The 25,080-nt window shown below is 35.6% G+C and overlaps 1 protein-coding gene across 1 annotated transcript in view; it reads left to right on the top strand.

Annotated features, from left to right (window-relative positions):
- The window catches only part of PTPRC (protein tyrosine phosphatase, receptor type, C), a 164,314-nt gene that overhangs the window by 76,066 nt on the left and 63,168 nt on the right, over nucleotides 1–25,080 (top strand). Inside the window, exons 4-11 of the mRNA XM_006892116.1 lie at nucleotides 2,997–3,137; nucleotides 6,188–6,358; nucleotides 7,122–7,178; nucleotides 8,472–8,501; nucleotides 11,494–11,688; nucleotides 15,279–15,455; nucleotides 19,638–19,757; nucleotides 23,491–23,652. Coding sequence (XP_006892178.1) covers nucleotides 2,997–3,137; nucleotides 6,188–6,358; nucleotides 7,122–7,178; nucleotides 8,472–8,501; nucleotides 11,494–11,688; nucleotides 15,279–15,455; nucleotides 19,638–19,757; nucleotides 23,491–23,652 — 1,053 coding nt within the window. The remainder of the gene's footprint in view (nucleotides 1–2,996; nucleotides 3,138–6,187; nucleotides 6,359–7,121; nucleotides 7,179–8,471; nucleotides 8,502–11,493; nucleotides 11,689–15,278; nucleotides 15,456–19,637; nucleotides 19,758–23,490; nucleotides 23,653–25,080) is intronic.

Genomic DNA, 25,080 nt, shown 5'->3' with positions numbered 1-25,080 from the left:
ATCAGGGTTTAACAGAATACGATTCATATATTTATTTTCTCCTCCTTCCAGCTCCCATAAGCACATCAGGAGTGATGGTAACAGAAAATCGCAGTGTTCTGACTCCAAGTGACCCCTTACCTGCCGGCACCACAGCATTCTCACCCGCAAGCATCTCTGAAGGAGACCCTGGCTCCTCAGAGACCACACCTCTGCATCCAGACACTAGTCCAGCCAGCATATTCCTGGACGTTCCCAATAGTACTAGTGCTCCTGATCTGACAGGTTGGCCCAGGGATATTGTTAAGAGAAATGGTATTAGGAAAATGAGTTGCATGATTTTTACTTTTAGAATTAAAAAAAATAATATTAGGACAACTTGGCATTAACTAAATTACGTACACTGTTCCCAAATACGTGATTTTGTTCAAACCTATAAATTGAGGACACAATAACAGAAATGTTTGTTGATGGAAGTAACCAATGTATGTTGTGAAGAGGCAAAGGGAAAGACCCCAGTCTTGAGGGGACCTTCTTCTGTGTTCTCTGGACCCACATTAGCCTCACTCTTCACTTCGCTCACAAAGGTCTCTTGTCACCCCCCCAGATAGTGGTGTTGTTGGTAGGTGCCATCAAGTACAACTCAGAGTGACTCTATGAGCAGCCAGCCTGAACCCTGCCCTCCTCTTGTGCCATCAGCCTCCCTCTGCTGACAGGCACTCAATATAGGAGGTTCCCCTTCTTCCTGCTCCATTCTCATTACCATAAATTTAGTGAAGACAGAACATTTTCTTTAAAATAAAAGTTGCACTGAGAATTCCCTACCCAGGTTTTTTATTTTGTTTTGCTTTGTTTTCATTTACTATTTCTGAAATCCTAATGATATAATTTAAGGCAATGTATCATGTTCATTGTGAAATACTAGAATTTTTTTTCCAGAAAAGACCAAGGCGTTTCTGAGAACCAGATATGCCAGTGACCATGTTCAGAGCCATTGTTCATAGAGTTGCTATGTGTTACAGTTAACTTGAAGGTACATAACAATAACACATCTCATATCTGCCAGGGTGTTCCATTCTTAAATTGATTGTAGTAAGAGTCATTCATGTCTTTTCTGAAATAGTGCATTTCTGTAGGCAAGGAGGTGTTTTAAGATATATACTAACAAAAGGCTCAATTTGAGCTTCACTGTTTGAACTGCTCAGCAGAATCTTCAGTTGTAGTTTATGTATACTGCATTGAAAGAGATGAGGGAGAGAACAGTTTAAAAGTGATGTATGATTGGGTATTATGGTTATGACAAGAGTCCAGAATGAAGGTTGCATAGTGGAGTGTACTCGGGAAGTGGGAGAGGGGATTGTATACCAATGAAAGAATTTTTCTTTTACTTTTCAAGAGAAGAGAGAACTGGGGAGGGAGAGGGGTGGGCAGGGAGAAAAATGCAACAATGAATGAATGAAAATCCAAAATCTATGTAAATGTTCATTAAAATTAATTTTTAAAAATGGCAAATAAAACCCCCCAAACAAGTACCTGTAAAACCATCACAGAATTTTTAAAAAATGGTATGATGTAGTGTTTTAGGAGCCATACTGATCAAGTTTAAAAGCTGTAGAAAGCAGTTACATACAAAACTTAGAGGACTAGTAATCTTGGGGCTGTCTACTTAATGTTGACACCATTCCCCTCCCCCTGCTTCCTATCATTATTAGAACAGTAACTAGTATCTATCTAAGCACTGCAGTGTTTTTGTAAATTAAGATTTTACAAAAGATGTTGCTGAAGATTACATAGAGTATTTCATGTGAAACTTTCTTGTTAATTGAGTAATGCCACCCAGAGCTTTAATGTTCCACATTTCACTTCACACATGTTTCCCTCATTTCTATCTTATATCCAGATTTTTTTTTAACTTAAGAACACTTGAACAATACAGATGTAGAGAGAGCTAAGAAAGTTAAAAGAATTGGATATGAAGAAGCCTAATTTTATGTTACTTATTTGCTTGGTTCAATTAGGTTGATGGTGAATCTAGCTTGGGAAGTTTCTTATATATGGTTTCAAATAAAAATACTGCATATTATTCCTTAGAAAATAGTCTTGCTATAAGATCATATTTCAGTTATTTAGTGAAATATGTAATAATTTCTAATTTATTTATATGGTAGAGTCCAGTTAGAATTTTCTTGCACATAGATATACGTGGGGGGGAAATGTCTTCTTTTCCCTAAAGATGCACTATTCTATTCAAATTTACTCTGAGAAAATAGGTAAGATTATTATCCTTATGCATGTCATTAGTAAACTTATATAGTCTTAGTTTTGATAAGCTCACCTGTTGCAAACTTTATAAATGTCTATACCATGTGTATGTATGCATGCATTAAGAATTAAAATCTAGCATCAGATTATACTATAAAAGATAACACTATTACTGGATACCCTTCAGATATTATTCATGTGATTTGATTTGGGTTGTAGAGCATGTATGAGAGAGAGAGTGAGAGAGGGCACAAGACTGCATTTTCTTTCTTCAACATTAGATCTTTCAACAGTCTATTAGTGTAATGACTAAAAATTCTTTTAACTTGTCTCTTTTTCTGGTTCGAATCCTATTGTTTGAGGATAGGACTTTCCTGCTCATTTTACCTACCAGAAATGTGTTAACTTTCAGTTTATAGAAGTTAATGGAGACTTCCAATGTCTTGTGGCTAGGGAGCAGTAAAATAATAACAATTTTTAAAAAATAACTCAGGGACATGAGTTCTTTATGACTGCACTAAACACATGGCCATCTCAATCCCAGGCATGTGTTTTTGAGGACACAGGTGTACTTTCCTGCCAAAGGATTCTAAACACTGGCAGACATGTTTTCTAGACTTTTATTTTGCGGTGAATTATAATAGGAATATCCTCTTATAAAAATCTACCAGTGGTTTTTTGTTTTGTTTTGTTTTGTTTTGTTTTTTCCAAAAGCAGGGAATGATTGATGCAATGGTTTCACTTTCTTATCTTAGGTGTTAGGACAGCACCAACGCCTCACCTTTCCACGCACGCAGACTCGCAGGCGCCCTCTGCCGGATCTGACAGTCACACACCCAGCAGCAATGCTGCCCTTACCGCACTCACCCCTGCTCCTGGCAGGGACCAAGCAACAGGTTTGCCTGACCTTTAGATTCGTGCAAGTGCATGACCGCTTCCTGTATTTAAGAATGCCTTTGTTAAACGTGTAGCATTTGCTAGCTTGTGAATTTGAAATGTCGTAATTACTCAACATATGTTAACGCAGGACAAAGGTCCTCTTGATAGTAAATCACAAAGGACAAGGATTACTAGGCTGCAATGAATACATACATCTTCAGAAGACCAGTTGCATAAAGTCATTAAATGTTGCTTTATATTTGGGACATACATTGTTCAAGGACCTCAGGTGGTGTCATAGAGCCTTGCACTGCTTACCAAAAGACAGTGACTCTCTTGACAGTTTGAATCTACTGGTTGCTTTCAGAGAGGGTAATCTTTCCCTTTGCAATTTACAGCCTTGAAACTCAATGATCACCTTTGAGTCAATTCCAAGTTGATGAAAATGAGAAAGGGAGTGAGGTCATTGTTTTTTGTTAGCGATAAAGCAACAACCCAAAAATCCTTTTAATTAAAAAAAAACAAAAAACCAATGATGACTAGATAACTCCAATCATTAGTGGAAATAACTGGGAAATCGTGACCCTAAGAGTGAGAAAAATTACATGGATAATTGTATTAAAATACCAAGATATTTTCAGCTTTGCATTGCTGAATTTAGAATTAGTCCCTCTTTTATTTTTTTAAGATTGGTGTCTAACTCACTTTATCATGCCCATTTCTTTTGATGTCCATACCCCCTCATTGCACCACTTCAGCTGTCATGGGAACTGTAGTGAGAAGGTCTGGAGCTTTTAGCAAATCCACAGGTTCAGAAGGAATGGAGAATAAACAGCAGAACAACTAAGGGGAATGATGGTCACTGAAATCTGGTCTGTTTTGGTCAGCTCGTGGAATTTATCTGATTGAAAAGCTATTAGGATGAGTAAACCTAGTTCAAATAGTAAGTGTCAATCTCATTCTCCATCATGTAGATAAACTACACCACAAAAATAAAGCGTATTTTATGTGAAAAGGAAATGATGACCATTTGGGAAACTTCCTGGAGGGAAAATGAGGGAATTCAGAACAGCTTGGGGACATGGAGAAATGGCAAGGTGGGGGTGTGAGGGATTAGTTTGGTGACAGACATGAAAAAGAAAGTTTAAAAAAAACAATAACATAAAACCCCAAGCAAACCTTGCTGATTTTAATACTTAGAAGAAGATCATTTCTCTCCTCTTTGATCCCTGGGACCCTTATCGGAGGAACTGGAACTGATGTTACTTATTCCTGTCTATGACTCTAGGATTTTATTTATTTATTTATTTTTTATATTTGGAGGGTAAGTGGAGTTAAGGGAACAGAAAATCAAAGACTATCTTTTCAAAGACACATTCCCAACTGTAATGGCATACATATAGATAGACTCTAATAGAATGTTATACATATGGACTGTATTAATTCGCAGTTGGAGTATGCCAGGATACTCACATCAAAGGCATATGCACACTGTATATGTCCATGGCATTCTGTTAAAACAGAACATCTCATTGCAAAGGAGAGACACACTGAGGTGGAGTATGTTCTGCCTCACATCGACCCTCTGTCGTTCTGAGGCTGGGTTTTTTTTACGGGAAGAGAATGCCCATCTTTCTCCTGTGGAGCAGCTGAACGTTGTGCATTACACCCAAGGACTTCTTACAAATAAGAGATTCATCTCAAATCATAGGACTGCTGCTCTCAGGAATGCTAATTGTAGAGATAATCAAATGAGCTTGGATAGGGAGCAGGTTAAATTGATGTATATTTTTTTTCCACGAAAACAAACAATGTTAATTATCTAGAAGGTGCTCAATGAAGAGAAATTGATAAATTGATTACCCATGCTGCACTTCTGTGCATACCATCTCTGTATCCCACACATTAGGTGCTTTGAGTCTTGACTAGATAGAACGTGTAGTTTCTTCTTCTTCAGCCTTTGAGTCTCCACTACCAATTAGCTCAGAGAGGATTGGAAAATATGGCAGTGGTTTCAGCAGAAGGTGAATATGGAGGTTTGTTGGTTCCCAAGTCATCTGATTTTTCTTGGCAAGGGAAACTTAAAGAGTGAAAGTAGAACTGCGGACCCTGATCTGGAAAAGAAAAACCACAGGGCTCAGCTGCTGCACAGAAGGAGTGCATTCAGCTCTATTTTAAGGAAATGGAAACTAACCACCTGCACTCAGGGGTCTTGCCCTCAGAGGTGCACCCCCATGGGATGATCTCAGCATGAGTCAAGTGGTACTTCCTTCTATGCCACCCTTCATGTGGCCTTTTAAACTCACAGATCTCCACTTCCACCTGTAAGCCCCGAGCACCAGCAAGCCAGCACCCTGCTGCACATTCTGGTGTCTGTTTATACCCTCCTCCCCCAGGGCAATCCTTTTAAGGAACCCTGTAGGCATAATGCATAATATATTTAGACTGCTAACCCAATGGTTGACAGTTTGAATCAACTGGCTACTCTGCAGGGGAAAGATGGACAATCTCCTCCCATCAGGATTTATAGCCTCGGTAACCTGATGGACGCTCACTGTGGGTTGGGATTGACTGTACAGCTGTGGATTAGAGCAACCCCTGGAGTCTCTGGGTAGAGCAAAGAGCCAAGTGCTCCTCTACTAGTCAAAAGTCTTGGCAGTTTGATCACACTCAGAAGTGATTCAGAAGAAGGGCTTGGTGGTTTACTTTTGAAAGGTCACAGCCTTTAACTCCCTATGCAACAGTTCTATATTGCACTCACAGGGTGATTGTGAATCAGAATCAATTTGACAAAAACTATCTACAATCAGGGAAATCCTTGGTCAGAAGACTTGACATTTTATTCGACCCAAGTCATCTCCAGAGACGCCAACTTTTTGTAAAAGTATATGTACGCTTACAAAGATGGGTAGGTGCCTTTAAAGTCATCTTACCCATTAGCCTTGATATTTTTAAGGTGTTTGGTAGGCCAAGTTTCCATAGCAGAGAAGAAGTGCTTTGTATTGTTTGATTGAGCTTCAGGGATCATTCTTGTGTTGACTGTCTGACCACTGTCATTGTGTGGCAGTGCTGATGGCCTTTCTAATTGCAGGTGCCCCAGAAGAAAGAAGCCAATTCACCAGCTTTCCCACAGACATGGGGTTCACGACTGTAGCCCCCCTCATACCTGCACACAGCAGCCCCACTGCTGTCACACCTCCACGCATCTCCAACACCACCACCCACGATAATTCCTCAGGTTTGACAAGGTTTATCTAGGTGTCTGAAGTGATGGGCAATAAAAATGGCAACTCACAATTGAATGCAGCTCTTTTCCTTCATATGAAATAGTCTTTGCTGGTATCCCATTTTACAACTTGTTTCTACCTTGCTACTAAAGTAGGCAAAAGAACTCTGCCAGTTAATGTTTTCTGGGTGTATTTAATTTCATTATGAATACTATGAAAGCTCATAGGAAAGAAGAAAAGAAGCAAACTTCAATGCCATACAGATATAGATATGAAGCCTCTTCAGCTTCATAACTGAGTTTGGAATAAGTTACTTTCTGATTGTCATTTTTCCACTCTGTAAAAAGAAATATAAAAATACCCTGTTCATAAAACTGCTGTGAGGATTGGATGTGTAAAAAAGCCTGAGATTTAATAACTATTACAAAAAGAAACTGTTATTCTTGGTATTAATCAGCATAAGGAGAGTTATAATTAAGAGAAATGCTGAGTTGAAGGAAGATTGCATACCGGGTGAGACTCAAACCAATGAACAAAGTATTTTGGGTTAAGGTATGCTACGTTCCCTTTGGACTATTTTAAACCTTAGCTATTGGGGGGTCTATTTGTAGATACATCTTTTTATTTGCTTTCTTATTTTAAAAATAAGTGTGAATTGAAACAAGGACTCTTAGAGCAGAGATTCTGTTCGAAATCTATGTTTGTCGCAGTGTTTTCTTCCTCCTCCAATACAAGAAATGCATTAATTTTTATCCTTCTGTTCATTCCTTGCAGATTCGCCCCTGAGCATTTCCACAAGCACCGTACCTCCAAGCACTTCCACAATAATAGGTGACAACCTTACTCTCAGTCATGCAGCCAAGACACCACAGGCCTGGGGAGGCTCTCACAGAAGGGTCTCCCTTACTTTATTTATCTTGAAGTCCTTTTTTTTTTTTTAGTACTTTAATAAAGTATTCTAATCTGTGAAGGTGTAGAGCAACAGTTATTGAGAAGCACTGATTTCTTTTAGCACTGCAACAGCTAATGTTATCAGGGAGTAAAGACTATTATCCTTATCCATCATGCTGCCATGATGATATCTCCCAAGTGCTGTGTATTTTATGAAAAATTTGAAGAAACGCCCAACCATATTAAAATGAGTTCTCTAAGAGTTAAGTTCAGGTATTAGCTTGAAAAGAAAACAAACCCAAAAAACAAAAATAACAAACCAGTTATGTTGCCATTGTGATTCGTTCCAAGGGGTGAGTAGTAAGACTTGGTTGCAGAATTCCAATGAAGTGTAGGGATGTGGAGGAAAGGGAGTTTAAAGACAATGGCCACAGCAATCATTACGGCAAAATGGAGATTGTGGGTTAACACATTTGAGTGCTAACTGAAAGATTTGAGGCTCAAGTCTGCATGGAGGTATTATTGGGGGTGAAGGGAATCTTAGTGATTTACTTCCAAGACACCAGCCTTTAAAAAATCAACAGAGCACATGGAATTGCCATGAGTTAGAGTCAATTCGGTGGTACTTGTTGGTCTACAAAGTTATCAGTGATGGCGGAGCTTGCAAGCCTGCCTTTCTCTTCTAGAGTTTTCCAACTAGAGACAAGATTAACAGACATCTAAGTGTCCACAAGACACATATCCACCCCATTCTTCAGCTGAATTCTTATGTTCACTCAAGAGTCTCTTCAGTTTCATTAGAAAGAAGTTAGCACCCTGGTTGTAATATAGGATCAAAGAGATTTTAGAAGCTAGAATAGGAGCAACCTTTAACAATTGTCTTCTTACTGACAGTCAACAAATTTATATCATTCTATTTTGAGCATAAAAATTCAATCAGGTGTGCCCTAGCAAACTATTTCATTATCATCAGATTTTGGCTTATTAGCAGGTTAAGTGTGTGAACCTGTTTATTGAAGATGTTCATGAGTTCATAATATTTAAAGTATTGAGAAGAACACATTGACCAGGCATGGCAAACCCAGTATCATTTGTTAAGTCAAATTTAAAGATATTACAGTTTTCAAAAATAAAGTGTTTTAAAACACCTGTCTCAGAAATTACTATAACAGAGATATTCTCAAACAAATTCTAATTATTTGCATTCCTTTTTCTTTTTTTTTTTTTTTACAGCTACTACTACTCAGGCCAAACCAACATGTGGTAAGTTTGTTTGTTTGTTTACTTTGAGAAAAATATTACTTTGTAAAAATATTCACTTAGTCCCTTCATCCGAACCTTCTACTAACCAGATAATCTCATTAACTCGAATTTCTCCTCATGATTAACTCCCGTTCTTATGAGCCATAGTCTTTCAGGGGCAAGGTGTTTGATTTCATATTCAAACCTTGTTTTAGATCTCAAAATGATCTGTAAGTAACTTGACAGTGCTAACTGACTTCCGTTTGGGTATTTTTAAAATAAAATAATAGCAATTTTTCTTTGGGTTAAGGGTAAAGGATTTAGTACGATTAATATAATTTGTGGGAAATGTTTTCAAGAAAATAAAACAACAATGGATTTCTGTCTCTCTCTCTTATGCAGTGTGGTACCAGGCTTTTAAACAATTACTTGAGGAGAGTTGTTTCCCCACCCCATTCTCAATGTAAATTTGTTTTTCACTCTATTTGTTTCTAAATCTAATTGTTGTTCCATCAAGCAAACCATCTATCATCTATATTTAATCCCTCCATCTCTTGGAATAATTTACTTAAATTCATTACAGATTGAAATACAATACAAAAACCTCCTACACAAGCTTGCCTCTTCTAAGTGTGGTCTCTATTCTCTTCCACAGTCACATCTTTTGAAAGAGTTGTGTGTATTGTCCATCTCTTCTTACCACCCAAAACCTTGCTATTAGCACAACGTGCTTGCTGATGATAACATCCTACTTAATTGGATTTTGCATAGATGATAAACATCATCTTCTTTTGCTTGAACTCTGTCACATTTGAAACAGCTAACCATTCTCTTAACAGTTTTGTCTGCATTCTTGGATTCTAAGACGCAGCCTTCCTCTGTTTTTCATGCTTTTTATTTTACTGGCTTAAGTAATATTTTTCCTAGCAAATCTTACTTTCCCAGTCTCTGCCTTTCTTCATTTTTCTCAATTAAATCCATTGCTTTAGTTAATGATCACAAGCTGACAACTATCAAATCCTTCAAGTCAGTGTGTAGTTTTCTGTTGGAATTTTATATTTTCTTGAAGGCACGTCAGACTCGAAATTGTTGAAAAAAGAGAAAAACACTCCATAGTTTATTTTTATTTAACTATTTTCTCTTGACCATTTTCTTGTTGAATGAAATCACCATCCACAAATATATCCAAGCCAAAACTTACTAACTGCTCCAATTTCCTTTGCCTTATTTTTTTCAGTCACTATTTATATGTAATTTATTTGTTCATTCATTCATTTAATATACATTCCACCTCTCTATATCACCATGATCACTGTACTCTATATCAATGCTTTTTTTCAAAGACCAAATTATGTCAATTTTAAGTATTAATGCACCTGCAATTCTAAACACCATCATCATTCACTGAGGTTACAGAAGTTTTGATTTAAATTGTTCTTTACTTCTAATCCTGCCCCGTTGAAAATGCTCTTCTTATTTCTACTAGATATACTATCTTGAGTAGTTCTTCAAACATTTAGTGACATTACCAGTGTTTATATGCCTGTTTGATTACTGTGATCTTTTGTGATCTAGTTCCTTTGTACCTCACACTTCGTTGCCTTGATATATATTATTCACTTTAGCAATACAGAACTACTTATAGTTTGCCGAACACATATGGTACCTTCCTACCTCTCTGTCTTTAGACCTACTGCTCTCCTCTAACTTTGAAATTCCACTCAGGAGTTAGCCCTTGTCTTGTTTGATACATCCTGTTTTAGAATTCTGGGGTGCTGTAAAAAGAACAAAACACTGGTTGCACAATGGGTGAGCACTTGACTGCTTACTGAAATTTTATGGTTCATCCGGCTTTCCATGGGGAGAAGATTTGTAGTCTGTTTCTATAAAGAGTGGTGGTGTTAATTATCATCAAGTTGGAAGTGATTCATAGCTGACCCTCTAGTGGGTTTTCAGAGACATTTAATCATACAAGAGGAAGTTGCTCATCTTTTTCTTGTGGAGCAACTGGTGAATTTGAACCATGTGCCTTAGGGTTGGCAGGTGAACTCCTTATTACTAAGCAGTCAGAGCCACCTCTATAAATGCCACAATCTTGAAAGCCCTATGGGAAAGTTCTACTCTTTCCTATAGTGAGTAGGAAATGACAGTAATGAATTTATCCATATTTTAAAAGTGAAAATGACTCACCTCTTCTGAAATTTCTCCTCTATTCCTTCAATTTAAATAGAATGCCTTTGCAATTCAAGTTTCTATCTTTCTTGCTTGTTAGACCAAATATTACTTAAAAGTTGTGACCAGTTTGATTATGCTGAGTATTTGAAGTGCTTCAGTGTCTTCAATAATATTAAAGTCTTGATAATTTTTAATTGGCTAAAAAAAGATATAACTTACTATTTGTTGCAAAGATATTTTTGTCAGTCAATGGAAATTGTTTAAATAAAAGCAAAACTGTAAGATAAGACCTAAGAAGTTCTCTAAGAAGGCATATTATCAATAATAGTTCTAATAAGCAAAGAAACAGGAGGTTCTATGTCTCTGAATGATGGCTATTGCACATATTTGAAAAATCAGCTAATTAACCACACACTTTCTAAATTAAGGGTCATTGTAGAGCAAGAAGAAATTGTTAGATTTATAATTTATTTGCTGAATATTCAACAAATAATTGCTGAGCTTCTACTAATGGAAGGTGCTAGGCAAGGTGTTAGTGACCAAAGTAGATAGAACTTTTGTCTCCTGGAATTTATAGTCCAGTTATGAAGCTATTAAGTCAATATTCATCCAAATGGGTGAAGCTAGGGACATTTCTAAGGGAGTCATTAACACAAAACAAAGCAAAAAGCTTCTCCAAAACCCCAAATGAATACAGGATCTTGAAGTATTCCTTTTGTTTCTCATATTCCTGTGGAAATTTTAGTAGTGATCACATACAATTGGAAAGGCATTTTAAGATTTACTGATTTAATATGAATTTCTGTATTCTGAAATGAAATCTATTTCTTTCTTTCAGACAAAGAATATGAGCATGTTTCTGTGGAGTACTACTACTATGACACTGCAAGCAACTCCTACAGTGCAATTTTAAGTTCTCCAGGGATATGTCACAGTTGTGAAAACTTAGAAGAATGTTCATCCCCCTTGGTTACTATAACTAATAATTCATGTGTTGATCCAGCCAAAAGTTTAAAGCTATCTGTCCCACCAGGTAAATATAAATTTCTTTGTATTTGTATACTTACAGCAATAGTGAAACCTGACATGTGATGTGGTATTGTGATTACAGGAAGGGGGAAAAGGGAAATGGAGTCAGTGTATATTCTGTTCTTCTAACTAAATAAAGTTAACATTTAATACAAAGTTTCTGGGTTTTATTCCTTAGCTCTCCTCATCTTTTAGAGTTTCTTATTCATGAAGCATATATAATTTGTGTTATCATATAATGTAATTATCAATTTAGATTTTTCTTCCCCTCTAGTATTTCATTCAAATCCTTAAGATTCCAGAAGACCCATTCCCATCCAATTGATTCAGCCTCAAGGCAATCCTCCATTAGTTTCTAAAGCTGTAAATCTTAATGGGAGAGAACTGTCCATATTTTTCCTCTTATAACCACTGATGGCTTCAAACTACAAACCTTTGGTTAACATCACAACAGGTAACATACTATGCCACCAGGGCTCTTTAAATTTATTTATCCTCTTAGAGATAAGATTGAACTATATTTGAAGACATGAACAAAGCTAGGGAGATGGTTTTTGTGAAAAATACCAAAATGCTATCCAAAAAAATACTGGTTGGGTTTTTTTCAAAAACAATGTAGCAAAGTTGGTGGCAAGTTTTGCAACTAACCCAAAAGCCATGCCTCTCTGGTGGTTTAAATGTGTCTGTGGCTCCCTGAGAGAAAGAAGGGCAACCACCTCCCACGAAATTTTTAGCCTTGGAAGTCAATGGACGGTCTGCCAGGAGTCACTTGTGAGTTAAAGGCAAAGGGTATAAGTAAAAGCAGTGATGATTCTTTTTCTACTCAGTCACTACTGGGAAAGGGATAGGACAAAATACTGTCATGTTGATACTATAAAAGAAACCTAGAATATGGATTTTTGAAAAGGGATTTAAAGACTGTGCAAGTTTCAGTGTTTCATACAATGTAACTCTGCAAAATTCTTGACTAATAAAAAAAAGAGCAAAGGTTGCATGAGGACAGTCATATCTGACTTTTTTCAACTTAACAAAGAGGAACTGTCCCCATCAAGAGCATCAACAATCTAACACCAGATCTCATGAGGTCAGACATGTCCTCCACACTCCCGTACCTCTTTCTACTTATTTCAACATTAATGTTATTATTTTACTGTGTTTAAAATCCAATGTGATAACTCAAAGACCACGTGGAATGAATAATATTGAGGAAGCCAAGAGGTTATAATCCAGGTGAGTAGTAGAATATAGTTATTAGCCAGGGCAACTTCCAAAATATTCTCACATGCACTTCAGCCTTGAACATCACAGTTTTAGGACAGCATTACAAATTTCTCAGTCATGCCAACTGTGTCTTTCTATAGCCCCCAATACCTCAGTCCTTCAGTTGTCCAATAAACTTGAGCAAAGGGCTCTTAGCTTTACTTCTGTGGTAGATAGCAGTCCCATGGTCAGCTCTGTATCATTTTGGGTCTTTGGTCCTCTGTTTCAGCTGCTATGGCTCTTGCTCTGGTCCTGAAAAATAAGTTGTATTTTCTTTCTTGCTCTTTTCTGGTGATGGAGTTCTACTTTCTGTTGCTGGATCTACTTAACTTAATGGCAAGACTAGTTAATACCTTTGCGGATTTGTGTAGCTCACCAATCCCTTTATAGATTGATGAGACTAGCCAATCCTCTTGAGAATAGGCTTATATGCTCATTTCACATATTCCTGCCCATTCACAAGGCAAAGTCAAGATCAAGGGTTAAGGAAGTAATTTTGATTATAAGCCATTAATATCATGACTAATTTATTAACATCCGAACAGATTGGAATCCAGGAGGGTTTTTATGGAGGGAGGCTTATTTAATTTAAAAACTTCCTCTAAATATTACAGAGATAAATGATTAGTTTAACAAATAAATGACCGTTTTTAAAATTAAAGTGTCTCAAGAGGGAAACTTCTAGTTTTTTTGTAAAATAATTCTATTAAAAAGTCAGAGTAAAATAAAAAAGTTCAAGATATAGAGAAGAAAGAAAAAATTAAATATTTTTAAATGGGCTAAAATGGGAATTTTGTCTATATATTTGTTTGAGGTTCATTTTTAAAAGGAAACAAATTCTACATGAACCCACTATAAAAATACATGATGTTAAAAAAATCCTAATTAATTGACACCAAATGCTGCTATAAATTAAACGTTTTCCAAAACAATCAAAAAGGCTGCTAAGTTATCATTTCGGTTATTGGCCTGGTGGTAGGAAGAAGCTGTGCTACTATCCTGAAAGTACACGTTCAAATCCAACAGGTACTCTACAGGGGAAAGATGGGCAATCTCTTCCTGTGTGATTAATTGCTTCTGAAAATCCGCTGGCAGGTCATCTATGTGCCAATTCCCACTCAACAGTATATGACCACAACAATTTAAAATATAGCATAATTATGAGATATTAATCACACCATGTTTCTATATCTTTTTGACAGAGCCTACCAATTTTACTTTACAAGATTGTACAAAGTTTGAACATTCAAATACCAGTATTTGTTTGGAATGGAAGCATACTTTGCCTTTGAACTGTGAACAAAGTAATATTACCTATGTCGTCAAATGTGGTAAGAATACAGCATTGATCAGATTATTTAGGGAGTGGGAAGTAGTTCCAAATATTGTATATTTCTCTTTTCTTTTCTTTATTACTCCATCTCTCCCTGACTTTTCGTTTTTTTAAATTTTTTTTTTTAATTTTCATCGAGCTCCTTTTGTGGTAGGCCTGGGGTATAAAAATTGTATTATTTATTAGATGCCACCAGCCTATGCTTTCCTAGTACCTGATTTGTAAAATAGACAAATACAATTGCTGAAATTTAAAATGTGAAAATTGTAAAATGCGGAAGTTAATTAACTCATAAGAAATTTCATGACAAGTGTTATATAAAAACATTATTGAAGAACTTTTGAAGAAGGATTTTTCTAAAAGAATGGTGATTTATCTACTCCATTAGAATGAGAGGCAAACAAAAGATTGCAATGTTCAACCAAAGGTTGCAATGTTCAAAAATTTAATTTGTAAATCTTCCAGGAATAAATTCTTATACATGTGAAAGCACACGTGAATGATACAAAGTAGAAAAGAATATACAAAAAGATTGGGAGAGGCACTAATTGGAATTGTACTTTTTAGGACTCCTTCAATATGTTCGAAATTAAGGAGATGGAATCTCTCACCTACTGTCATAAAACAACATGCCAGACCAATTCTGACAAATTACATACACAAAATTGTTGTAGCATTGGTTGCAATTATCATATGAGGGAGATGAGCTAAGTAGTATGAGGAAAACACAAGGAAAACATGACATTGACTGTTAAGAATAACAATGTTCTATCTAGAAAATGTATTCATTAATACCAGCTTCGGGGAAATCTCAGCTTTAAGCAGAGATTGATGGAAGTAATGCATAATTTTTTCAGTCATATTAGAGACAAGTTCAGATAAAATATATTTATTTGCTAACTATATTTAAAAAATTCTTATCTGGCAAAATCATACTTTACTTACTAGCTTTTTGGGATATTTTATGGTAAGATTTTCAACTGTTTTACTTATTCTTTCAGGTATTCAATCATCTAGTAAGAACTATACTAACTGTACTCCCCTGGCGGACCAGGACACAAACAAGTATCAATGTAAAGACCTTGAGCCCAACACCAATTATATTTGTGATTCAGAAGTATTTTATAATAAATATAAGTTTGTTAATAAAAGTAAAAACATCAAGACAGATTTTGGGAGTAAGTATATTGCTTACATCTGTATGTAAAAGTGTTTCCTTTTTAATATTCTTATAATTAATTAATAATCACAGAAAATGATGATAAAGACCTAGAGCACAGATTTCACAAAACAAATTGTTACTCATTTTTATGTTGAATTTAGGAATAAATTACACCAGGTTCAAATTTCTTTCAATTTGTTTGAAAATTAGTTGTGGTGAGGTTGTGTTGGAAATAAAACTGAGGTAAGAATAGTTGCTTGTAAGAAGTAAGAAGTGACTAGCTTGTATTTTCTCATGACTCAAGCAGCAGCAACAGAAGAAACCATTTTTAATTGCAATTTTAGGTATACAGACCAGAATAAAAATATTATCTGAGACACACACAGTATTGTTCTTAACACAAATGTATTGTGTACTGGCAATTTGGAAACAACTTATAGCTGGCCCTCCAGTGGGTTTTTAGAAGCTGTAAATGACATGGTAGGAGAGTATCCATATTTCTGGTGAATTTGTTTGGGTTGATAGGCCAACTCCTTATAACAAAGCCACTAGAACTCTTTTAACATAATTAACATAAAAAACACTATTCTAGGATTTCCTCATTAGTAGAATTATCCAACTTTGTAATTTTCAAAACAATATCTCATTATTAACTGTAAAAGAAGACTTTCAGTTCAAGAGTGTACATTGAAAACTCAACAAAAAATAATTTTCATGCTCAAATCAGTGACTTGCTCAAGTCTCATGCCCTAAGTTGGAACCAACTTACAGCTGACATGCCATTGAATTTCCCAGGCTGTAAATGACAGGATAAGTATTTGCCTATCTTTATCCCTTGGAGTTATGGTAGATTCAAACTTCCAAAGAGGTATTAATTTTGGGTTAACTGTGCAATTGCCTATAAATTATTCCAACAGGGCCCCATAAACTAGTGATTAGTACCCAAGACACAAGAATATAAATTATCAGAGAGAACAACTGTTTTATAAAGCATTTAAAAAGTATTGTAAAGAGAAACTGTTTAAAATTGTTTTTTTAAAGATAAAAGATAAGATTGTTTTATTTTAAAAAGATAAAATATACCACTGAAGAAATTCAATGAATGAGTATGCTGCCTATATCTCAAGCAGGTGTTCATGACCTTGATCAGACAGAAGGGATCATCCTAAACACCAAACCAAAAACATTGCCATTGAGACAATTCCAATTTAACAGTGACTGGAAAGGTCAGAGCAAAATGGCCTTATGGGTTTTCTGAGACTCTAATTAATCTTTATTGAAGACTTGTGTTTTGTCTTGTGGAGAGATAGGCAGGTTAACAGATGAGGACTTAATTATTGAATTACCACAGTTTCTCACTAAACACAGCAAATTAAAGTTAAGAAAATATGAATATTAGGAGTTGTAAGATTTAGATTTTAGCATAGATCTAGTTAGCAAACCCAAAACAAGGAATGCAGATGTGATAGAACACAAACAAAAGTAAAAATATATTAGATAAAAATGTTCCAATGATGATGTTTTACATGAAACTTTTAACTGAAAAAAAATCCTACAAAGATCCCAACAAAATTAAACCAATTAGGACATTATGTTTCAAGTGATGTAAAATAAATTGCCATAAACATTGCAGCTTAAAGAGCAATAGTCTTTTATCAGTCCACATTCAGTATGTCAAAATCTAGCCATTATATGACTGGATTCTTTCTTCAAGATGTCCCCAGGCTGATGTAGTAGTTGGGACTAGACTTTTTCTGGTGTTCATTCCTATGAATTTAGGCCTTAAATGTCTCTTGTCTTGCAAGCTGTTAAACAAGGACCACTCTCTATACATCAAACTTATAGTTCTTATATAGTGCCCTCATTTACAGAAAATAGTACTGCACTGAGCCCTTCCCATACTTCACATTTTTTTTTAAAAAAACAATAAAACCAAACTCAAACTCATTACAATTGATCTGAAATAAATTCACAGTTGACCATTCCTTAGGTTTCCAATGTTGTTAAGTCTTTATGTAAGTAGAGTGCCTTATCTTTCTCAGGAAGAGTAGTTTGTAGATTGGAGCCACTGATTTTTTGGTTGGTAACTGAGCTCTTTAAATACTACTCCCTGGGGGCTTCATTATAAATTAATATTGTTGTATTATCTTTCACTATTGCAATTATTATTATTGTTGTTAATTTATACAATCATCCCAAAAAAACTACTTCATACCTATTGGCAATAATTTTCCCTTTTCCCATTGGCAGTCATTTTCCAAGTCTCCTATACTTAGAAAAATAATAACAATAATAATATCAAGAAAGTAAAAACTATTGAGAAGTAATGTAATTTGGATAAATGGAGCAGAGATTGCTAAAACATTAATTGTAATGAAATAAAATTTTTGACAAAACATACTGTTTGTATAATGTTAATAGATAAAGGCCTGCCTAAACACATATGTCCCTAGAAACATCTAGAACAATAAAAAAATCCCCACAAGAAGTACAACTAAAACTATAAAAATATCATCAGGATAAGTAGAAAATGTAATGTTTTGAATGTTAAAGGTAACTTAATGAAGAAAAGTATAATCTTTTAAACAAATTGTAATGAGTATTCCTAAAGAAGCATACATCAATATTCATTTCACATTAAATGCAAAAATTAACCTGAAATGAATTGCAATTTTAAAAGCAATTACTAAAACTATAAAATGTCTAAATGAAGATGTAGGAGAAAACTTTTTTACCATTTTTTTTAACTAGGTAAAAATTTCTTAGAATATACCAAACAATTGCTGTTAAAAGGAAATATTTGATAAATAGTTCTTCATCAAATTAAAATATATCTGCTCTTTGAAGAATCAGTGAAGGAAATAAAAATTCAAATTAATTAATAAAATAAAATAAAATAAATAATTCCTTTCTTGGAAAATTAATTGTAGCTGTTTAGTTTTCCAGCAAAGGGATTGTTTTTCTGGTGTAAATGGAAATCCCTTGCAACAACATAATAAATCAAAGAATAATGCACTTTACAATGAAGAAAATAGTCAGTATATATTTATTTTTCTAAAAAAAACATATAAAAGTGGCCAATAAGCACTTGAAAGGGTGATCAAGATTAACAGTAAGTTGAAAAATGCAAATTAAAACTATAATGAGATGATGACATTATATAGTTACTAAAATGATTAAAATTACGAAGTCTGGTGATTTTTAAGACTGTGATGTAAAGACTTACCAATTTCACTTCAAGTGGTTACCTAATAGAAATGAACATCCTTACAATGATTTGTATACACTCTTATGGCAGATTCACTCAGAGTAGTAAAAATCTTGAAAAATGTAAATTTCCATCATAATGACTAGATTAAATGTGTCATAACATGCTAGATGTAAGAAGTAATAACTGTTTGGTTTCATTTACATGTAAAGACATTTTAGGAATGAAGATAAATTTTCATCTGAAAAACAAAAAAGTGATGTGGTGTTGGGTTGAAGGATTAGCTAAGAAGTGGCAAGAAGGGGAAAAAAATCTTTTGTTTTTTTTAAAATTTAAAAGTTCTTTTCTTTAACTGTGGAGGTAGTTACCATGAATGCATATATTTGTCAAAACACAATAAACTATACTGCAAAATGAATATATTTTAATATGTGTAAATGATTTCTCATAAATTTGGTTTGAACATTTATTACTGTTTTCATCTTGGGTTATGATGGTAGGAATGACACGTGTCATTCCAGTGACTGACTGTTAAAACTTATCAGGACTACACGGAACAGATTGCCAGTGAAACACAGTAAAGCCTGAAACCCAGGATATCTAGGTAATGATATATAAAGAGAAAGAGGAAGTTATCAGCTGTCTATTAGGTTCACAATGTCACTATGGAGAGCTATTTACTCTGCTAAATGGCTTCTCTGGTTGCATAATATATAGAAATAACACTGCTAACCCAAAGTCTGATCCTCTCTGCAACTTTAAACCCACCAGTGAGTGGCTACTCAGGAGAAAGATGGGATCTCCTATTGCAATGAGTTTGAGGTTTTTGAGTTTTGTGCTGGCTTCTAAGCACATTTGAAAAACTCCAATGTTACCCTTTCAACCTAATAATTCATATTTAATCAAAGTGTGGTTATGAATAAGACATACAAGGATGTTTTAATCTTTATCTCATTTTTCACATGTTATATTCTATTTTTTTTTAAACAGTTCCAGATATGCCTCAGAATCTTAATTGTTCAAGCACATCAACGAAAAACAATGTAGTTACTTGGAGACCACCCAAAAACTATTTTACTGGATTTGATTTCTGTTATGAGGAAAAATCAGGTAATATATAATGAATTTAATTACATATAATAAGGAGAAAAACCATCTGAGAATGCAGAAATGTAGATTGATTCAGTGAGCCTTATAAAATGGCCTGTATTGGATGGGTATGGTGAGTATTCTCAATGCTTTGATTTTAGAATTGCTTCTACTCCACAGAAATTTTTATAGTTTCAGTTGCCCTGAAATAGCACATGTTCAGAACACGCACAATAATTAAAAAATAATTTAAAAAATTCAAACTTTAGAGAAACAAAATCTCCGAAAGATCACCTTCATGCTGTTTCCCAAGTATTACACAAGTGTTCTCTACCACTTTGAACTAGTCATTCGGATTCCCAAACCAAGAGAAAACATATTTCAAAGCTAGTTCCAGTTAAGACTCACTAAAGATAGTTACACTAAAGACAGAATGATTACAAGAACATGGACCTATGTAGCTATTTAGGCCTGGTGGATGGCAAGTAGAATTTAAAAATCAAATTCTAAAGTTAAATACCATGAGAGAAAAATACAATGGTACAGCTAGTTCATCCCTCAAAACTTCTAGGCAATAGGCTGTTTAAGAAAGCAAATATTTCCTGGAAAAAAATCAGTATTGTTATGTTAAGTCAGTTACAGTTCACAACAACCCTGTGAGCAATGACTCTGAACTCTGTGCTATGCTGTGCCATACTTACTTGAGCCCACTGTTACGGTCGGTATATCAATTGATCTTGTTGATGTACTTTCTTGTTCATTTTGACCCTCTATCTTTCCACACAACATGTCCTTTCCCAAGGACTAACTGCTCTGTAAAACATACCCAAAGTATGTGAGATGGAGTTTCACTATCCTTGTCTATAAGGAGTAACTTGGTTACACTTTCTCCAGGACAACCCTGTTTGAAAGCTTATAGCATTTAAAATCAGGAAACATCAGTTGTTCATCTCAGCATAGGTTCAATACCTGGGTTAGACTTCTCCCAAAATAACCATCTCAGTAACTATTTTTTTTTTGTTATCATTAGCTGCCATCTACCTAGGTTGTATAGAGCAAAATTCTGCTTTTCTCTGCAGTATTTCCATTATTGAACTGTTATGATCCATAATGTTTTCATTGATTGACTTACAAAAATACATTGCCCAGCCTTTCTTCCAAATACGTTTTAGTTTGGTTTGTTATTGTTATGTGCCGTCGAGACGCTTGAGACTCATAGAGACCCCAAGTACAACAGCCCTAAACCCTGCTCTATCCTGTGCCAATTGCACTACCTCCGACACACCCATCCCAATTACCCCAGTCACTGAATCAATCCACCTCATAGAGGGTCTTCCCCTCTTGCGCCATCCCTCCAACCTTCCAAGCATGATGTCCCTCTCCAAGAACCTATCTCTCCTTACAACATGTCCAGAGTATGTCAGATGAAGCCCCAGAATCCTTGCCTCCAAGGAGCAGCCTGGTTTAACCCTTTCCAGGATGAATCTGTTTGTCCATGGTACATTCAATACTCTTCTCAAGCACCACAGCTCAAAGGCATCAGTTCTCCTTGTATTCTCCCTAGTCATTGTCCAACTCTCTGATGCAAAACAAGTGATTGAAAAGACCATAGTCTGTATCAGATGCACCTTAGTCTCCAGAGTATGGTAACTCCCCTAATATTTTATCAGCATCAGAGCAACAAGCAAGCCTTCACTACTAAATAAGTGGTGTCTATGCTTGAGGTGTACTGACCAGGAATCAAATATGTGTCTTTCTACATTATTGCACTTGTTGTTAGGTGCCTTCAAGCTGACTCCCGGTGGAAATACCAAAACTTTGCCCTGTCCTGTGCCATCATCACAATCTCAATTTCAAACCTATTTCAGTAGCTGTGTCAATTAGTCTTATTGAAGGTCTTTCCCTATTTTGCCAGTCTTCTATTTTTCAAAGTTTTTGAACCTGTTGTTGTTCTGTACTATTGAATCAACTGTGATTCACAGTGACCTTATGCACAATAGCTTTGAACCCTGTTCTATCCTGAGCCAGAATCACTGTCCCTGACACACCTACCCCCCCCCCCATTATCCTCATTACCATTCTATTCATCTCTCTTGTGCTATCCCTCTACCCTTCCAAGCATGATGTCCTTATCCAAGGACTGGTCACTCCTGGCAACGTGCCCAAAATACGTGAGACAGAGTTTTAAAATCCTTGCCTCTGATGAGCAACTTGCTTTCACCCTGTTCAGGACATACCTATTTGTCCTTTTGGCAGGCCAATGTATGTTCAATGTTCTTCTCCAGCACTACAACATAAAGGCATTGATTTTTCTATAATCCTTAGTCATTGCCCAGCTCTCTGATACTTAGCAAGTAACTGAAGATTATGGCCTAGATTGTTGTTGTTGTTGTTGTTATGTGCTGTTGAGTCGCTTGCAACTCATAGCGGCCCTATGCACAACAGCCCTAAACTCTGCTCTGTCCTGTGCCAATCGCACTGTCTCTGGTGGAGGGACAGCACATGAGGGGAGGACCCTCTAGGAGGTGGACTGATGGCCTAGATCAGCTGCACCTTAGTCTGTAGACCTGAATCATTGCTCATCAGCATTCTGGAGAGGTTCCATGACAGTAGATTTTCCTAATGCAATTCGGCTTTTGATATCCTCATTACTGGTGCCAAGAATATTGATTGTGGAACTAAGCAAGATGAAATTTTTAACAATATCAATCTTTTCTCCATCCATAATGGTGCTGCCAATTTGCCCAGTGTTTAGAAGACAAATTATTTTTTACTCTTTCATTTTTGGGTTCCCCCCATTCCTGCTCCTCTTTAAACACAGAAATGAACTCTCCATCTCTCTCCAACAATTCTATTCCTATAGGCTAAGGTAGAATTGATTTAAACATCTCAGAAAACTCCTTTTCTGTGTTAACAGGGCAAGGGTTAACCCCAGAAATAAAGTAAAAGTGAAACATAATTTGTCTTTCACCTGCTAATTTAAACTGATTCTTTATAATACATTGACTTTTGTAAAGGTATGAATCTTTAAGTGAAAGGAGCTATGACAAACATACATTACCCAAATCTTTCTCTTGTGAAATGACTTATAATATCACACTGCCAACTTTTCAGTCAATTGTGTAATATTTAAGCCATTACATCTCTGAAGATCTTATGAAGCCTTTAATCAATAATTGCAGTGCTTAAATGAGCATAATGGAGCAGATCTAATCAAGTGATTTCTAAGATTTCTTCATCTAAAATGTATATTGCTGTTAAGTACTGTTGGCTCAAACCAACCCATAGCTGACTCTCTAGTGGGTTTTCAGAGGCAAGAAATTGCTCACCTTTCTCTGTGTAGCAGCTGGCAGATTCAAATTATGTATCTTTGAGCTGGCAGCAGAACTTCTTATCCCTCAGTCACAAGTGCTCTCTAATGTCCATAGGAGTAGCTAATAGAAACAATAAGAATCTGTAGTCTAAATGTTAGAAAAGACATGTTTTTCTCAGAAAGTGATAGGACTGTCCTAAAAAATATCTGAAATGTAATAAATATTTTATATATAAAATTAAATATATAAAATAATATTGGAACATTTGTGCTTATTTATACTGGCATCTGTTCAACACTTGTTGACCTCAATGTCAAGAATGCATTTATTTCTCAATCCCTTGTTAATATGATGTCTGATGGGAATGATGTTATGCCAAGAAAAAAATTAGATGTGTGAAAAGCCTGAGTTTTGCTGATTTATTTAAAATTTCTCCTTAGGTGGAAAAAATTGTGAGAAACTGGAAAAAGATCATCACAATTACACTTTGCAAAACTTGACATCTTATACAAACTATACTGTATCAGTAAATGCTTACATGGAAGGACAGGTGCGTCGTGATGGACCAAAAAATATATGTATTATTGAAACAGACATAACAAGTAAGTTGCCCTTTATTTTATGATTCAGTACTTTCTTCTACAAAGGTCAAGTAGCAATGAACTTTTATTCTGAGGTTTCTATGTTTATGCATGCCTTGGGAAACATACTGGTCTGGGGCATTTGTTTAGGTATACTATTTCTAATATACACTAATTTCTTGTCTGTTTGTTATATTGTGGTAGCTTATGTGTTGCTGTGATGCTGGAAATTATGCACAGCTATTTCGAATGGCATCATGTCAGAACAGATTTCAACTGAGCTTCCAGACTAAGACAGACTGGGAAGAAAGTTCTAGTGATCTGTTGTTGTTGTTGTTGTTATGTGCCATCGAGTCGTTTGCGACTTCTGGAAAAAGAAAGAAAAGGGATGTAGTGAAAATTGAATAAATGTCAGACCATTGTCTGATAAAATACAAAAAGATAAGCCCCTCAGATTCAAAGACTCTCAAAATCAGAATAAGAAAGTACTGTCTTCTCAAATTGAGTCAACCATAATAATGGTGCTGCTAGAAAGCTTTTAGGACCTTCACTTACTATGGTGACAGGACTCAAAATGAGAAGAAACAGTTGCAAACCTTTATTATGATTTTAAAGTGGAAGTCTAACAAAATTGGAAACCATATAAATTGAATGGAACACTTGAAAATTGATATACCCAAAAACCTGCATTAGGGAGATAATACAGTCTTGAATGCTGAAAATAAGAAGGACTTTAACTGCTTGCTGTAGAATATCAAGGACTACAGTTTCAATATGGATTACAGTGAAACATCAAGAAAACAGAACCCCTCATAACTGGACCAATAAGCAATGCCATGATGGGTTGAGAACAGATTGAAATTATCAGTATTACTTTTTTTTTTAATCATTTTCCTTGAATACAAAATCAGCACCTCTTGTATCAGCAGTCAAAAAATTTTTTTAAAAAAAATGAGTCACATGGGGAAATGCTACTATCAGGGACTTCTAAAGAGTACTAAGGAAAAATGATATCAGCTTAAAGACTAAGGCACATTTGATCCAAGTCATGGTCTTCTCAATTGCTTGGTTGAACAATGACTAAAAATGATGATGTTGTTGTTATGTGCCATCGAATTACTTGTAACTCATAGCAACCCTATATATGTTGTTGTTGTTGTTATGTGCCGTCGAGTCGATTGCGACTCATAGTGACCCTATGTACAACAGCCCTAAACCCTGCTCTATCCTGTACCAATCTCATTGCCTCTGACACACCCATCCCGATTACCCCAGTCACTGAATCAATCCACCTCATAGAGGGTCTTCCACTCCTGCGCTGTCCCTCCACTCTACCCAGCATGATGGCCCTCTCCAAAGACCTGTCTCTCCTTACAACATGTCCAAAGTATGCCAGGCGAAGCCCCAGAATCCTTGCCTCCAACGAGCAGCCTGGTTTAATCCTCTCTA

Source organism: Elephantulus edwardii, unplaced genomic scaffold, assembly GCF_000299155.1.
Source record: "Elephantulus edwardii isolate Elephantulus edwardi_28Jun2011 unplaced genomic scaffold, EleEdw1.0 scaffold00110, whole genome shotgun sequence".
NCBI classification, from domain to species: Eukaryota; Metazoa; Chordata; class Mammalia; order Macroscelidea; family Macroscelididae; genus Elephantulus; species Elephantulus edwardii.
This window is presented reverse-complemented; position numbering and strand designations above follow the sequence as displayed.